The following is a 16,122-nucleotide window of genomic DNA, read 5'->3' on the forward strand; positions in this document are numbered from 1 at the left end:
ATTTCTGAGATATAAACATGTTGATACATGCACTGATAATTTCTACATCACTCCCACCTTTCCATGTGAGAGCTATGATATGTCCTATGTCTGACAGTTTTCACAGAATGGTGTGTAAAGTGTGTAAAAATACATCTAGCTGCATATCTTTAGGTTCTGCAGGTATAAGGGATCTGGAACTACATAACGAACACATGCAGATTTTCATATATGCTATTTGCTTCCTCACCCACCCTCAGTGGAGGCAGTGTTGGCTCAACATGACACTTAGAATCAGCTGAAGGATCAGTGTTATTCAAACAAAAACAAAAACAAAAAACAAAAACAAAAAAACAAGGGACGCCTGGGTGGCTCAGCTGTTCAGGGCGTGATCCTCGGTCTGGGATTGAGTTCCACATCGGACTCCAGCATGGAGCCTGCTTCTCCCTCTGCCTATAGCTCTCTCCATCACTCAAGAATAAATAAATAAATCTTAACAAAAAAACACCACCAACAAACTATTACTGCATAGGTATTTACTAAGAAAATTGAGAGCTCACTTCAGAGCTCATTATGCTTTTCCCCATACCTCACCATCCGACCTTAAACTGTGACTATCAAAGCTCCATACTCATTATTTAACACTTATGGAGTGCCTTTTAAAAATTGTGATAAAATACACTTAACATAAAATTCACCATTTTAACCATTGTTTAAGTGTATAGTTGAGTAGTGGCAGGTACATTCATGCTGTTGTGCAACAGGATCAATATTCCTTTAGGTCCGATGTAGCTATCAACAAAGCAAAATGATGCCTGTGAATTCTAGCTTGCAAAGAGAGAAAGAGAAAGAAAGGCAGGTAAAACAGGATAATAATAATAATAATAATAAATAAAAATAATAAATAAAAATAAATATATAAAAATATAATAAAAATAATTAAATAATTTTTAAAAAAGTTTTAGGGTTTTTTTTTTAAATTTTTATTTATTTATGATAGGCACACAGTGAGAGAGAGATTGGCAGACACAGGCGGAGGGAGAAGCAGGCTCCATGCACCGGGAGCCCGACGTGGGATTCGATCCCGGGTCTCCAGGATCGCGCCCTGGGCCAAAGGCAGGCGCCAAACCACTGCACCACCCAGGGATCCCTTAAGTAGTGATTTTAAAAAGCCTTGGCTTTGAACGAATCCAGACTCCCACTAAAAAGCTGCGTGAGTCTGGGTAAGTCATTTCACCTTTCTGAGCATTCTTTTCCTCGTCTGAAAAAATGAGTGATTGGGTTTAGATCATCTTTAAGAACTCTTTCAGCTCTGAAATGGTTTAGGTAGAGGAAGAGAGGGAAAACATTTCCTAATGGAGAAAAAGATGGGGGAATGCTACCAATGACCACAAGCTCCCCCTGTGCACTGTGCTGACAACGTGGATGAAGCTGTTCCCAGGCAGGTATCCCGTCTGTTGCTCAAGCGTGAAGACCTGCAACAGGCCAGATGCCTACTCCTATCTGCACCCGAGGTCACCCTCGACATATGTAACCCGATTCTTGACCACTTCCAATCCCTTCTCTTGCAATGAGAGCATCCCAGGCTTTAAGATAGACTTAGAGGCAGAGAGATAAGCAGGCTCCAAGCCGGGAGCCCGACGTGGGATTCGATCCCGAGTCTGCAGGATCGCGCCCTGGGCCAAAGGCAGGCGCCAAACCGCTGCGCCACCCAGGGACCCCCCACCCCAGGCTTTAAAGAGGAGAGTCGCCGCGCTATCTCAGCAGGGCAGGGAGGGCTTTGCAAACAGGGCTGCGTGCATTTTAGAATAACATTTCCAGAACTCGGAAGGCCTCCGCCGGGGCAGGGCGGCGCGAGGTGTCACCGAACGCCCGAGGCGGAGAAGAGCCCGGCGGAGGGAGCGCCGGCACCTCGCAGCTGGCCTCAAAATGGGAGCGTTCGGCCAAGGGTGCGCAGCGCGCCTGCGCCGTGAGTGTGCGCGCGCACGCGCGCTCGCTCCCCGCGCCGCGCGCCCCGGCGCTCCCGAACGCTCGCGGTCGCTCGGAGGCGGCGCGCGCTGTTGGTCCGCGCTGGCTGGGGTTTACCTGAGGGACTCGCGGCCGCCCCGGGGGCCGGCCCTGCAGCACCCTCCCGCCCCGCCGCGCTCGGAGCCCGGCCCTGAGGTGTGAGGTGAGCGACGAGACGTGCGGCTCCCCGTCCGGCTTAGCTGGAAAAGGGGCGCGGGCCGTGTGGGGAAGGAGGAGGCGCCGCGGCGGCTGCCCGCTCCGCTGCCGAGCCCAGCGCCGAGGAGCCACCAGCAGCTCCGGCACCTCCTCCTCAGGGATCGTGATTCTCGTCGCGGCCAAAACAAAAGCCTTCGGCGCCAGGCTGCGGCGGGTGGTCGGAGGGGCTCCTCGGGAGCCGCGGCGGGCCGACGGGGTGCGGAGGACCCGAGTTTGCGGTGCGGGCTGAGGTGGGCAGACGCCGGGGAGGGTGTTAACCCTCTGCATCCTAAACCCGCGCCGGGCAACCTGTGCGAGTGTGGACCGCGGCTCCCTCGCCGGCCGGCTCACCCCCCACCCCCGGCCCAACCCGAGGCGAGCGACGGGGTGTGGGGTGGGCGCCCACTCCCTCGGGCCGGCGCCGCGGGGGCGTGTGGCGCTCGCCGGAGCGGGGGCGGAGGACTCGGCGCCGGCGGCGGCGGGAGGACAATGCGTCCAGGGCTCCGGGGCGCGTGGGGCCGGCTCGGGACCCACGTTAGGGTCGCCGCTGGCCTGGCTGTCGTGTGAGCATTTGACCGACCTCTTCTTTCCAGTGCCCAAAAGTTGTCCCCTCAGTCCTGTCAGTTTCCAAAGTGTGCACACCCGCCCGGAGGCTTTCCCCGCGCTGCCCCCGTTTATGCTAATGTGTATTTGCCGTGAGGGTACTGCTGGGTAATTAATAGACGGCCTCTCCTAAAGGCGCTGTAAAAACGCTTCAAGACATTCTAAAATCTTCCCAGAAGCTCGTTAAATTTCAGGAGTCTTGGAGTTAGGTGCCTCCTTCTGTAGGAGAAAGAGGGTTGTTGTTGTTGTTGTTTTTAATTCACCCCCCCCCCTCTTTTTCTTATTTTTTTGAGAACAAAAGCGCAGGCCATGAATTTACATATGGGATAGATTTGAAGTTGAAAGATATCTACCCAATAAAAGGGGTCCTTTTTTTTTTTTTTTTTTTTTTGCCCAGAATTAAAATCAAATTTTGAATTTTGGTTCCCTTCTGAATTGGGGCAGAGGCAGCAGCAGAGCAAGACCCACAGCTCTAAAAATGACTGTTGTAAAAAAAAAAAGTATCCAGACAAAAATCTTATTTTATGAAAAGTAGTTTTGATAGACCTGTTAGGTTTATTGGTAGGAATCGGGTGACTTTGCAAAGCCGATACCACAAGAGCAAGGGAACAAAGACCCTGACTGACATGAGGGATGGTTTACCTCCTTGCTTTTCAGGCTGCTTCTGGGCTTCAGTGGTGTGCTGTCAGTCTGAGGAATAGATAAATCTTTAGTTCTGTTATTAGGAAGCAAGATAATGCTTTCCCTCCATACTTTTAAGCAAATCAATACTATTTTTTTTTTCCTGGAGGAAAAAAAAAAGCATTTACATGAACCACCAAGCCACAACGTAAGAGTAGAAAGATTCAGAGTTAGGGAAAGTAGGAAAGACTCGTGAAAGCTTAAGGGCAGGTTTGAAAGGATGGTGCTGAAGATAAAATATAATTAAGATACAGCCCTTTTCTTATCTTTTGCCTTTTATTTAGTGAAATCCATGTACCTCTACCCCCCACCCCCACCCCAAGTGTTTTGAAACTGTCAGGAGAATAAGTGAATAATAAAATCTACCATCCTACTTTCACTTTTCTACTATTTTTAAATTTTATTTTTATTTATTTTTTAAAGATTTTATTTATTTATTCATGAGAGACACACAGAGAGAGGCAGAGAAGCAGGCTCCATTCCACGCGGGGAGCCCAATGTGGGACTCGATCCCGGGACTCCAGGATCACGCCCTGGGCCAAAGGCAGGCGCTAAACCGCTGAGCCACCCAGGCGTCCTTATTTTTTATTTTTTAAAAATATTTTATTTATTCATGAGAGACAGAAAGAGAGGCAGAGACACAGGCAGAGGGAGAAGCAGGCTTCCTGGGGATAGACTGATGTGGGACTTGACCCAGGACCCCAGGATCACAGCCTGGGCCAAAGACAGATGCTCAACCACTGAGCCACCCAGGTGCCCTTTCCTACTATTTTTTAAAATCTCATCTGCTTACTGATATTTTCTACGTGTACACCTCTTTGAAATCTCAGTGTCCCATTAATACTAGAAAAAATGATGGTTGGATTCTTTCATTCTTTTCCCCATCCTAGCTACGGTATTCTTTTGAGCTTTATTTTGTGCTTTGAACACTTAGGTAGATTTTTCTTGGGAGTTCCATGATTGAGATATTTGAAGTAGAGAAGGGTGAGAGAAATTTAATAAAGTACACATTCTTCCTTTGTATAGTATGGTGCAGAAGGCTTTGTCATTGGGGAAGGAAAAAGGAGTTTTTAGCTCATAATAAGTCCTCTCTTTCCTGCTTCAGGAAAAACTCTCTACTCATTTTAAATTTCATATTAGTTTGTTAGTAAAACTGTAAGATTTTTTTTTGTAAAGTTTTTTTTAAATTTTTATTTATTTATGATAGTCACACAGAGAGAGAGAGAGAGAGAGAGAGAGAGACAGGCAGAGAGACAGGCAGAGAGAGAAGCAGGCTCCATGCACTGGGAGCCCAATGTGGGATTCGATCCCGGGTCTCCAGGATTGCGCCCTGGGCCAAAGGCAGGCGCTAAACCGCTGCGCCACCCAGGGATCCCCTAAAACTGTAAGATTGTATATTCAAAAGTAATTCTGAGCATATTAATTTGTTGGTAATAGGCTTCTGTTGACTTTATTTTCTTTAGGAAACATGGTAGGAAACAGCTCTTGTATCTTTACTTTTCACAGAGGAGAGTGATGTTGGCCTCATGTTCTGTTTTGTTTTTTGTTTTTTAACTCCTAAAACTCTAGAACTATGTCTGGTTAAAGCTACCCACAAAAAGAGCAATAATGCAAATAAAAAGACTGATTTGGAAAATGTCTGTTGAAATTATTCAATATAGATTTGAGAAAAGAGTAACAAGTCTTTACTGGCTAGGAAAGAAAGAGTTTTAACTGATGATTGCATCAAAAATACTTTTCACTTCTTTATACTGAGAACTTTTGACACTTGATGGATCTAAGGAATGAAGTATTAACTAGGCTAGTGAACTTAAAAAAAATCCTGGTTTCTAAATTTTATCTCCTTGAAATAATTTTATTGTCAAAGCACACACACCATTCAAACCTTGGTAAGGGAAAAAGTTGGGCTTGATATTATGGGATTTTCTGATGAGTAGATTTTTAATTAGAAGGGGAAACTGGGCTAGAATTTCAATCCAAAGCTTTTTTTTTTTTTTTTTTACGTTCAGAATCTTTTAACTCCCCCCCCCCCCTTTTTTTTTTAAGATTTTCTTTTTTTAAGTAATCCCTACACCCGGGTTGGAACTCACAACTCCAAGATTAAGAGTCGCATACTCCACCCACTGAGCCAGTCCGAGGCACCATTAACTTTTCATTTTTCTTTTCAGGTTAGTTTGAAAAGATCTTCTACTTTCTTTAGTCTTAAAAGTAATTTTTAATTGTAAAATGGATTGGATTTTGATGCCTATCATTCATTTTAATTTTGAACCTAGGTGTATTTGTTTTTCCTGTTTCTTTTTTTAAAGCCCTATCATCACCCAGCACATTGGATGATTAAGTTATTTGTGGTAATAGATAGATGCGCTGATAGACTTTAAAAATTAGAGAGATGAAGTAGAGCAGAAAAGAGTACCTCATTCTGAGATCAATAGGAATCTAGGCCCTCTGAATTGAATATGAAGCTATAGGGGGATCCCTGGGTGGCTCAGCAGTTTAACGCCTGCCTACCGCCCAGGGCATGATCCTGGAGTCCTGGGATCAAGTCCCACATCGGGCTCCATGCATGGAGCCTGCTTTTCCCTCTGCTTTTGTCTCTGCCTCTCTCTCTCTCTCTCTCTATCTCTCATGAATGAATAAAATCTTTAAAAAAATATGAAGGTATATAAATTTAGCAATCAGAAAACAAAATTTGAGAATGAATTTATTTTTTAAATAATAAGATGTGGAAAATAAAAGACCAGAGAACACGTGGATTTTAGGAAAACAACACTCAGAAGTGTAATATGCTCTGAGTACGTATTTTGTTTATCTTACAATACATTACTTTCCCTTAGAGGAGAAACTTCATTAGAGTAGTCATTGCTAATCCTTGCAATGCATTCTTGGAAAACTGAAAGAAGACAAAGAATATCTCTCCTGTTTCCACAGTAGCCACTGTGTGTGAGGCAACCTTTGGATAGTGTTTCTGAGTTGGAAAGGCAAAATGTTGTTTATAAGGTGTCAAGAAAATGAAATCTAAACAGAATGATGAAATCGATCACTTTCTGTACAGCAAATGTGAATTGGAATAGAATTACTGAACCTGATCTTTTGCAGGACCCTATTGACAGCCCTCAAGACCTACTTTGTCAGTATTTCCTCAGGATTCAGCCTGCTTTCCTCTTCACAGTTGCCACTTTCCGCTTTTCTCACCTAAGTTGAGTCTGGTTTTGCAGCTAGCCTGGAAACACAGTTTTCTAAGATTAAATCTCCAAGATTAAATCGCTGTTTTTCAGGACAAATACTCAGCTTATTTTATCTTGAAGGCTTTTATAATTTATAATCAAAAGAAAAACTGGTAATTAGGAAGTATCAAATTCCTATTGTTACACATTCATAAATATTAGATGTATCTAATCCTTTTGTTTTCCGATGGGATGGTAATCAGGTAACTTAATCAGTTTTCCAGGTATCTTACGTTGGTCCTTGGAGAAGTGAGTGTGCCTCTTTTCTCACAGGTAGGGTGTGAACAGCTGTTGCCATATCACTCACTTTTTGATGGTCCCTGGCCCCTGAAGCTATTCTCTCTAGTTATGTTAACTCAGCAGATCCCTTTATTTATTTGAAATATTGTAGATTCCTGTAGTAATCTGTATAATATCAATAAGAATACCAAAATGACTGTTTACTTTTGTTTAATGAGTTACTGTATTTTGGCAGAAACGTTTTGGGTCCAGGATCTTCTCTTTTTCCTGCAGGTCTGGAACTTCAACTTACAGGTTTTCCATAGATGACTCTACCTTAGGAAAAATGACTTTTGCTACCCACACAATCCTGTTTAGAAGCGGTATCTCATTGTTATTGAAGAGCAATTTGGACTATATATATCAAAAATTCTTTTAAAATGTGCATACCATTTGATTCGGCTGATAGGTGACCTGGTTTTTTTCAATATTGAAAATCAGTTTTTACTCAAACTAAATTGATCATCACTTTTTGCTTTTCTTACTGCCTGCAGTAGGTACTAGAGTATCCCTTGGCTGGTTGCTTAATTAGCATCCAATAAATCAGTGATTCAACTAGTATTTATTCTTCTTGTTAGCTAGTCAGCACACATGGGAGGTTTAGCAAAGTTAATTATTCTATACACAGAATAGTATACCACAGGTTCTTTTATAAAATCTCAGAGCCTTTATAATATTTTATTTTTAAGCAATTGAAATAGTTTTATTCTGTGCATATGTTTTTTGACAAAAATGGGATATATGTGCTGTTTAGGAAATTGTTTTTTGTTTTTTACTTATTGTATTATTACTGTCTTACCCTGTCAGTAAATAGAGATCTTGCTCATCATTATTAGTGACTATATAATACTCCACTGTGTGGTTGTACCATAGTTTTGTTTTTTAATGAATCCCTTATTGATAGACTTTTGGGTTTCTAGTTTTTTATTATTGTGCACATTTTAAGGGCTTTTAAGGTAAGTAGCCATTCCTAAAAATACCAACCAGTTTACAGTAGTATTTCAAATTGTTGGAATGTTGAAAATATTCTTTTTTTCTGCACCCTCTCCTATACTGTGTTCTTTCACTGTTATTTTTGCCTGATTGGCAAAAATGTTCTCTTACATTTGCATTTTTTTATTAGTAGTAAAGTTGAATACCTTTTGGTGTGTTTATTGGTTATTTGTAGTTCATTTATAAATTTATGTCCTTTTCCCATTTTTCTATTGAAGTATTATTCCTTGTCTGCTTTTTTAAAAAATTTGTTTTATGTATTCCGCTAAGCATATAAGTATATTTAAATATACCTATACTCTTTTAAATTACTATATTTTAGGATAGCATTCTCAAAACATAACTTATAAACTGTTTGTAATAGTACCTGAAGTAATTGTTAGAACGTAGTTCATTCTCCAGAAATTCAGATTTTTAAAAAAAAATTTTTTTTAAAGATGTTATTTATTCCTGAGAGACACAGAGACAGAGAGAGAGGCAGAGACACAGGCAGAGGGAGAAGACGACTGTGCAGGGAGCCCGACGTGGGACTGGATCCCAGGTCTCCATGATCACGCCCTGGGCTGAAGGCGGCACTAACCACTGAGCCACCTGGGCTGCTCTCAGATTTTTTTTTTTTAAGATTGTATTTATTTATTCATGAGAGACATAGGCAGAGAGAAGCAGGCTGGTGGGGAGGCCAATACGGGACTCGATCCCAGGACCCTGAGCCAAAGGATCACGACCCTAGCCAAAGGCGAATGCTTAACTGCTGAGCCACCCAGGTGTCTCCAGAAATTCAGATTTCTTAGACTTCTGTAAGGTGATCTGTAAATCTGCTACACATTAAAATTAGAGAATCTCTTATTTGGAGGAAAAAGAAACTGTTTTAAGATTTTTACTTTCTTTTTGTCTTGAATTCACTTTTATTTCAATAATCATAAACTGTAGTCTTAAAATAATAAGATTTTCATCTGACTTGAGAGAAGAGTTTTGATATGTGATAATTTGGGTGTTGTAGTACATAAAGGAAACACTTCTATAAGACTGTGGGAAGCTTCATTTGTACATGAGGCCAAAGGAATTATTGAGAGGAAATAAGGTAAAATAAAGTAGGTATAAGTATAAGGGGATGTCTTCTAGTTTTAAAAATCCAGGGAGGTATTCACATTCCTTCTTTTATATGGTAGTCTTTGAACCATAAATTTGAAACACTTAATTGTTTGAAAAATTAGCCTAAGTGAAATTTGAAAAATTCTTTAGTCTAAATGAAATTTTAAAAATTCTTGATATTGCTATAAATATATTTTAAAAAGGAACAGTGTTCTCTTTTGTTTAATTGCAAGCTGATGAGCATGCTGCATGAGCAACAAACTACAAAGATTGAACTTTTACACAGATATTTTAATACTGTAACCAGATAAAGCTTTCAGTAATTTTTTGACACATATTTAATGATATGCATAATTGTTACTGTGTTGCACATAATTAAGCTTAAATATAAACGACTGTGTTTACTACCAGTTTTTTATAGCCAGACCTCACAATTTTGGGGCCAGCTTGAAGGAGGAAAAAAATATGGCAGGCCAAGAAGCTGTGGCAAAGATCTCTGACTTAGAGATTTTGCATAGAGAGAATAGTCATTTAGGGCAAAGATTGCTCATAACTATAATATTCCTAATTTTAATTCTTAGTATTCCTAATTTATAGACCTTGTCCCTTCCACCACTTAATACCATGTACTACAGGAAGAAATTGGAAAGGTTTAGCCACTGCTTTATTTTCTCCAAATATTTTTTTTTTCTACTTAGTAACTAAAGCTTGGGATGTAGAGGTCCCAAGCATTGATAGTGAACAAAGAACAGTTTCTTTTCTTGCTTCAGTGAAACCAGTACAGGTCTCAAAGTCTAAGCTGTCATGGGTCCTGGTATTTAAGTTGTCCTGTTTATGTGGGTCTCTCAGAATTTCTGAACCTGAACTTCTCATGTTTTCTGAACAAAGGCTTTTCACAGCAAACACAGAAATAGCCAATGCATATATAAAACAAAATGAAATTAAATTTAACCATTATTAAGCCAAATGAAGCCATGATAGCTTAGTAAATGCTGTTTTCCTACCAGACCTACCTTTCATTCTACCCACACCCTCTCAGCCCCAAATAAGATATGTATTCTTGCCCCTGGAAAAGTAGGAGCAAATCAAAAGAATCTAAAGCTTAGTGGAAACTGTAACTGGGAATCATTCCTATTCCTGCTGTGATTTTTCTTTTTAGGAATGATTTTTATTCTCTGCAGCCTGGCTGTGCTGTGAAACATTTGTTAGTCAGATATTTCTACATCTAGATACTGTTTCTGCACTATCTAAAAAGATGATGTAATGTTGGAAAAATTTCTTGATAATACTTTTAGAACCTTCTGTTTGCCAGTTCAGTATTGGTTGATGGAGATAGCCTTTGTATAACTGTACTTCAGTAATAAAATTACTTAATGTTTAATGCTGCTTTACTATTTTATAAAGTACTTTTACATATATTATCTCATAATTCATTCGTATATCATACTTGTAAGAGAGAGAGTATTTTCAGGAAGAAAAATTCTGAGTTCAGAGAAGTTAAATGATATGTTTACACTTAACACCGCTAGTAAGGGACTTGAATTCATCCAATTTATTTATATTTCAACTTTTTCACAGATACCTTCTGCCAAATCAGTTAATGTAGAAATGCATTATTAATGATTAAAACACATATAATACATTTTTTAAATTCAGTAGTTTTGGTTATAAATATGGCAGATATTTAAATTTAGTACAACAGCATAAGAATGTTTCAAAATGGATCAATTATATCTTGTAACAAATGAGAAACTGCCATTCTAGATAAGGAATTAAACCATATGTTATATAAGCAACTGAGGGAAGAAAATTGCCTTTAAATTCTGGTTAAGGATATCTACAGAATAAATGATAAAGGAGAAAAACTATACTATGTCTCTGTGAAATACTGATGTATTTTGTCTATTAAGTCAGTATGATATCTCTCATCAAAGATTGTTTTATTTCTCTTTCTCATAGTTCATTGTTGGTGTGTGGAAACACAACTGATTTTTGTATATTGATTTGTATCCAGCAACTTTACTGAACTCATCAAAGGCTTTAATATCAAGTCTACAATATTTTGAGAAGAAATTACTAATATTGCCCATTAAAAAAAATACTTTGCAGATATTTCAACCAAAGGAAGAAATAGCTCTCCTAAGATGGAATCTGTTGTTTGGGAATGTGGTTGATCAACTTGATATGTTGGCCAGATATGCCCTATGTAATAAAATGAAGAGACAAGATGATGTCATTTTCCCGTATTGTGAAACCAAAAACAAATGCCTTTTGTGAGACCAAGCTAACAAACCTCTGATGGTCAAAGAGTATTTAACTGTTTGAAGAACTTAACAGTAAGATATAGAAGAAATACTTTCAAGCTGAGACCTGCAGGTGTATAATGATCTAAAATACATATTGAGTAGGCCTGATCATCCAAATCTCATTCAGATCCAGGAAGGATGGCTATGAGTTGGATTGTCTTCTACTTTTGGCCCTTGACTATGTTTGTGGGGCATATAGGTGGGCACAGTTTGTTTTCTTGTGAACCCATTACCTTGAGGATGTGCCAAGATTTGCCTTATAATACTACCTTTATGCCTAATCTTCTGAATCACTATGACCAACAGACAGCAGCTTTAGCAATGGAGGTAAGACTTGATCTATTATTTGATGTATCTTAATGGTGATTCTTATAATGTCTTGTTAACTACTCTAATGAATGTGTTTGATTAAAATAAAAACAGAAGAATGTTATTTTTAACTATATCTTATACATTAAAAAGTTATATGTTTAGGTTCAAACTGTAATAGATTGAAGAATTCATGTTTGGGGAATGTTACTCTCGACTTATTTTTAGATGTGTTTTTATAAAGAAATATGAAACATTGGAACATGGAAGTTAATAGCCATTGAGAAGTTTAAAATTGTCCAAGTTATGATATTACATTTTTTCTGTTTGACTGATAATAAAACCTCAGATAAAGAGTAGAATATAATAATAGTCACACTTCATTTCTTAAGTATTGAAGGTAACATGATCTTGTAAAATAAGTTCTTTGTTCAGCCCTTAGGCTGATGGTTTATGGTATTTAAATTTTCTTAAAATTTTAAAAAAATGTTTATGATTTTACCATCACATCAGTTTAAGGATGATAACTCCTGATGAACAAAAAAGGTTTAAGGTTTGGTTGTATAAATTTTAACTGTTCTTGACCTCTCAGAATTTTATAAAAATGTGTTGCCTTTCTTGAATATTTCTAATAGTTCTTCAGATAACTTTTTAATGATTTTACTTTAGAAACTATGACAAATTAATGAACATAGTTAACAATAGGTTTAAATAACCGTGCATTTCTACAGAGATTTAAGAATTGTGGACAAGGATAATATGCTTACCAGATAGGAGCCAGGCGGCCCCCGACGGTGGCAATAGGAAGCATAGGCTTTGGAGTTATGCAAATGGGCTTGAATTCTAGCTTTATCATTTTCTAGCTTTATTACTTTGGGAAAATTATGTGAACTTTCTTACCATAGCTTCTTTGCTTGTAAGGTGGAATTAATAATAATTATACAGAGAATGTTTTGTACTTTAGTCTGTAATCTAATTATTATAGTGCTTTCAGCACATTGAAGCCTATATGTTTTGGAGTGCTTCATTTTATGGAAAAACCCAAAGATTCATTACTTCCAAGTAGACTAACATAAATGTTCCTGGGAAAATTTATAGAAAGACTATTATTTGCAGATTTTGAAATGTGGAGGACATCTTATATATTCCAAATATTTGAAAATATTACAGAGATTGAGCATTTTCTGCTCTTCTGACTATGTAAGGTCTAACTGATACAGGGAGATTTGGTATATACTATCAGATTATGATATGAAAATGGATAGTGTCTTTTTTTTTTTTTTTTTTGGATAGTGTCTTAATACATTATTTTGGTTCCAGGCATAGTGTTCCTTGCTGTGTATTAAAACCATCAATTCTCTTATCAAAAAAATTGGAGTAGAAATACCTTTGTTTTGGGATCCCTGGGTGGCGCAAAAGTTTGGCGCCTGCCTTTGGCCCAGGGCACGATCCTGGAGACCCGGGATCGAATCCCACGTCGGGCTCCCGGTGCATGGAGCCTGCTTCTCCCTCTGCCTGTGTCTCTACCTCTCTCTCTCTCTCTCTCTCTCTCTCTCTCTCTCTCTGTGTGTGTGACTATCATAAATAAATAAAAAATTAAAAACGAAAAGAAATACCTTTGTTTTTAGTATCATTATAAGTCAGTATAACTCCTTTGGAAAGCAAATAGTGTAATAAGAAGCAAGTAATCAAGATGTTTGAACTGATATGGGCTCAACTTTTGGCTCTGCTTTGTAGTAGCTTTAAGACTTTGAATAGTCACTTAGCCTTGGTTTCTTCATTTGTGAAAAGGCAGTAATAACAAAAAACCTTGAAGGGCTGTTAGGATTAAACTTAGAAAGTAGCTAGTACAGGGAATGGCACACAGTAGGTTAACTGCAAATGTTAATTCTATTCCAATTCCGTTTCTAAATGATCCTAAAGAGAAAGTACCAGAAAGATAATGTATTCTAAATGAACTTGCATTCCTACGTGTAGGCTTTTGGGACATTCATAATAATGGCATAGTAAGCTATCACTACCTTCTTCTCACAGTTGCCTGTGTAGTCTAGATTGTTTATTGGCAATAAGGTTGCTTCTTTTTAAATTTCATACATTCTGGGGAGAGCACCTAAGTGGGCAGTATTTTCTAAGAGAAGGCTCCAGTTCTTTGACTTAAATAATATTGCAGATAGTTGTTACGTGGTTGTTATATCAAGACAATGATGCCACTGACAGAATTGTCAGTTTGAGAGTGTAAAGTTTCTGTAATAGCAAAGGAAATTGAAACTCAGCAGTCAACAAAACATCCTTCTAGATGGAAGTAGGGATTCTTGGGCCCTTATAAGGACAAGAATCTATCTCTGATTCTAGAATGTGTCTGTCAACTTTTAACAGGAGCAAGTAGTTGGAGCAAACAGTGGGAGCACATTTTTGAGTGTTCACTGTGGGTCAGAGTGAATTGAAAGATAATTTCTTAGGTGCAGGCCCATGTTTCAGGTCTGCCTTAGGTTCATTCTTGTATGATTTGCTGAGTCAGAATGAGTGCCTGGAATAGAATAGTATAGGACAGTAAGCTAGGGATACCACAGATGAGAGGAAGTACAGAATCTGGGTTATTTCACATATGATTATTCAGAGTTAATAAATTGGCTGTTCTTTCATTGTAGGTATAAGATTCTTAGTCTATACTTTCATTGAATTTGGGACATATTTAAATAAATGGGATAGTGTAAGTATCAAGTCATTAAGTTGGAAAAGAAGATCTTTACTAATATGTTTATTTCTCTATCCCCCCCTTCTAAAACATACTCATCTGTACAGAAACACTAAATTTTTATAAGTTCTTGACTTGATGTTTTTTCCTCATCAGTGGCTTTTGACAGAGAAAAAAATTTCTCATTCCTGAGTTTCAAACCATTTGGACTGTCTGAATTGCTAAGTAAATTTTTGGGAGCTGTCCAGCACAGTCAAGAAAGTGTTAGCAAATTGTTGGTAACTATCTTTACCAACCGCATGTTATCAGGTATTTATGACTGCAGTGGTAATAAAAGAGATCTGAACAGCCTTCCCCCCCATACTAGATAATTAAATGCAGTTGAATAGGAAGAGACAGTTTAGTGGAAAAAGCACTAAATGAGGGATAGGGAATTTGTTATTTTGCCACTAAATAGTTTTCTAACTTCTTTGTGTTAGTTTCCTCTAGGAAGTGAATTTTTTTTCCCTGTCCATTTTACAAGGTTAAGATTAAATGATGTAAGTGATGTGTATATTTAAAAACTTTGAAAAGTTAAAGCGCTGTATAAATGCAAAGCAGTACTCCTTGTTGCCTGTCACCCTATTTAACTTCAGTTAATATGTGGAACAAGCATTCTTACCTTTTTATGAGGTTGATAACTTGTCTACTCCTTTTTTTTTTTTTTTTTTTTTTGGGAGAGAGAAAGAGCATGTGCAAGTGGAGTGTGGGGGGTGGGGAGAGGGAGAGAATGTTAAGCAGGCTCCATGCCCAGTATAGAGCCCAATGTGAGGCTTGATTCCACGACCCTAAGATCATGACCTGAACCGAAATCAGGAGTCAGATATTTAACCTACTAAGCCACACAGGTGCCCCTTGTCTTTTTTTTGTTTTGTTTTTTAAGAGAAACTAGACCACTCTTAGAATAATCAGAGGATAAACTCTTGGGATTGTTTGTGTTTGCCTCCCATTTCCTGTTTTCTTTTGTCATTCTCAAAGATTTTCTGTAGCATGGAAAGTTGGCAGTGAGATAGATTCTGCTGGGAACACAGAACCTAAAAGGTCAAAATCCTGGTATCCTTTATGATTCATTAAGAACAAAGCATGTTTAAAAAAAAAAGAACAAAGCATGTTTGAACCAATCTTCATGTTATCCAGACTCAAACTGTAACTTAAAAAAAGCTTTATTATAGATAATTTCAGTTATATAGAAATATAGATAATAGTATAATGGACACCATATACCCATTACTTACCATCTAGCTTCAAAAATTATCAACTCAAAATCTTAAAAAAAAAAAAAAAAAAAAAAAAAAAAAGGCAGCCCGGGTCCGGGTGGCTCAGCAGTTTAACGCAGCCTTCGGCCCAGGGCATGATTCCGGAGATCCAGGATGGAGTCCCATATCGGGCTCCCTTCATGGAGCCTGCTTCTGCCACTGCCTCTTTTTCTCTCTGTGTCTCTCATGAATAAATAAACAAAACCTTTATCACAGCTAGTTTTGTTTCATTTATGACTGCATATCCCAACTGGGTTACTTTGAAGCAAATTTCAAACACCATAATTCCATCTACAAATATTTCTGTATATATCTCTAAGAAAAAGTAAGAACTCTTAAAAAATATATAAACACCTTACCTTTATTACTTCCTCAGTATCATTAACTATCCAGTTAAATGTTCACATTACTCTGACCATTTCACAGTTTTTTATATAGTTGGCTTTTCAAATCAGGATTCATAT

At 38.5% G+C, this 16,122-nt stretch overlaps 1 protein-coding gene across 7 annotated transcripts in view; it reads left to right on the forward strand.

The window, feature by feature from the left end:
* The first annotated feature begins 1,888 nt into the window (after positions 1–1,888).
* FZD3 (frizzled class receptor 3) overlaps positions 1,889–16,122 on the forward strand; it is a 93,912-nt gene continuing 79,678 nt past the window's right edge. For 2 of the 7 annotated variants that reach the window (XM_072719578.1, XM_072719580.1), the window contains exons 1-2: positions 6,906–6,962; positions 11,013–11,686. In XM_072719578.1, the coding sequence (XP_072575679.1) occupies positions 11,498–11,686 (189 nt within the window). In that variant the 5' untranslated portion in view covers positions 6,906–6,962; positions 11,013–11,497. Of the gene's footprint in view, positions 2,433–6,905; positions 6,963–11,012; positions 11,687–16,122 lie in introns of those variants that run through there. The other 5 variants (XM_026007846.2, XM_026007849.2, XM_072719581.1 and 2 more) reach the window with 5 other exon arrangements.

Source organism: Vulpes vulpes, chromosome 9 (assembly GCF_048418805.1).
Source record: "Vulpes vulpes isolate BD-2025 chromosome 9, VulVul3, whole genome shotgun sequence".
Classification (NCBI taxonomy): Eukaryota; Metazoa; Chordata; class Mammalia; order Carnivora; family Canidae; genus Vulpes; species Vulpes vulpes.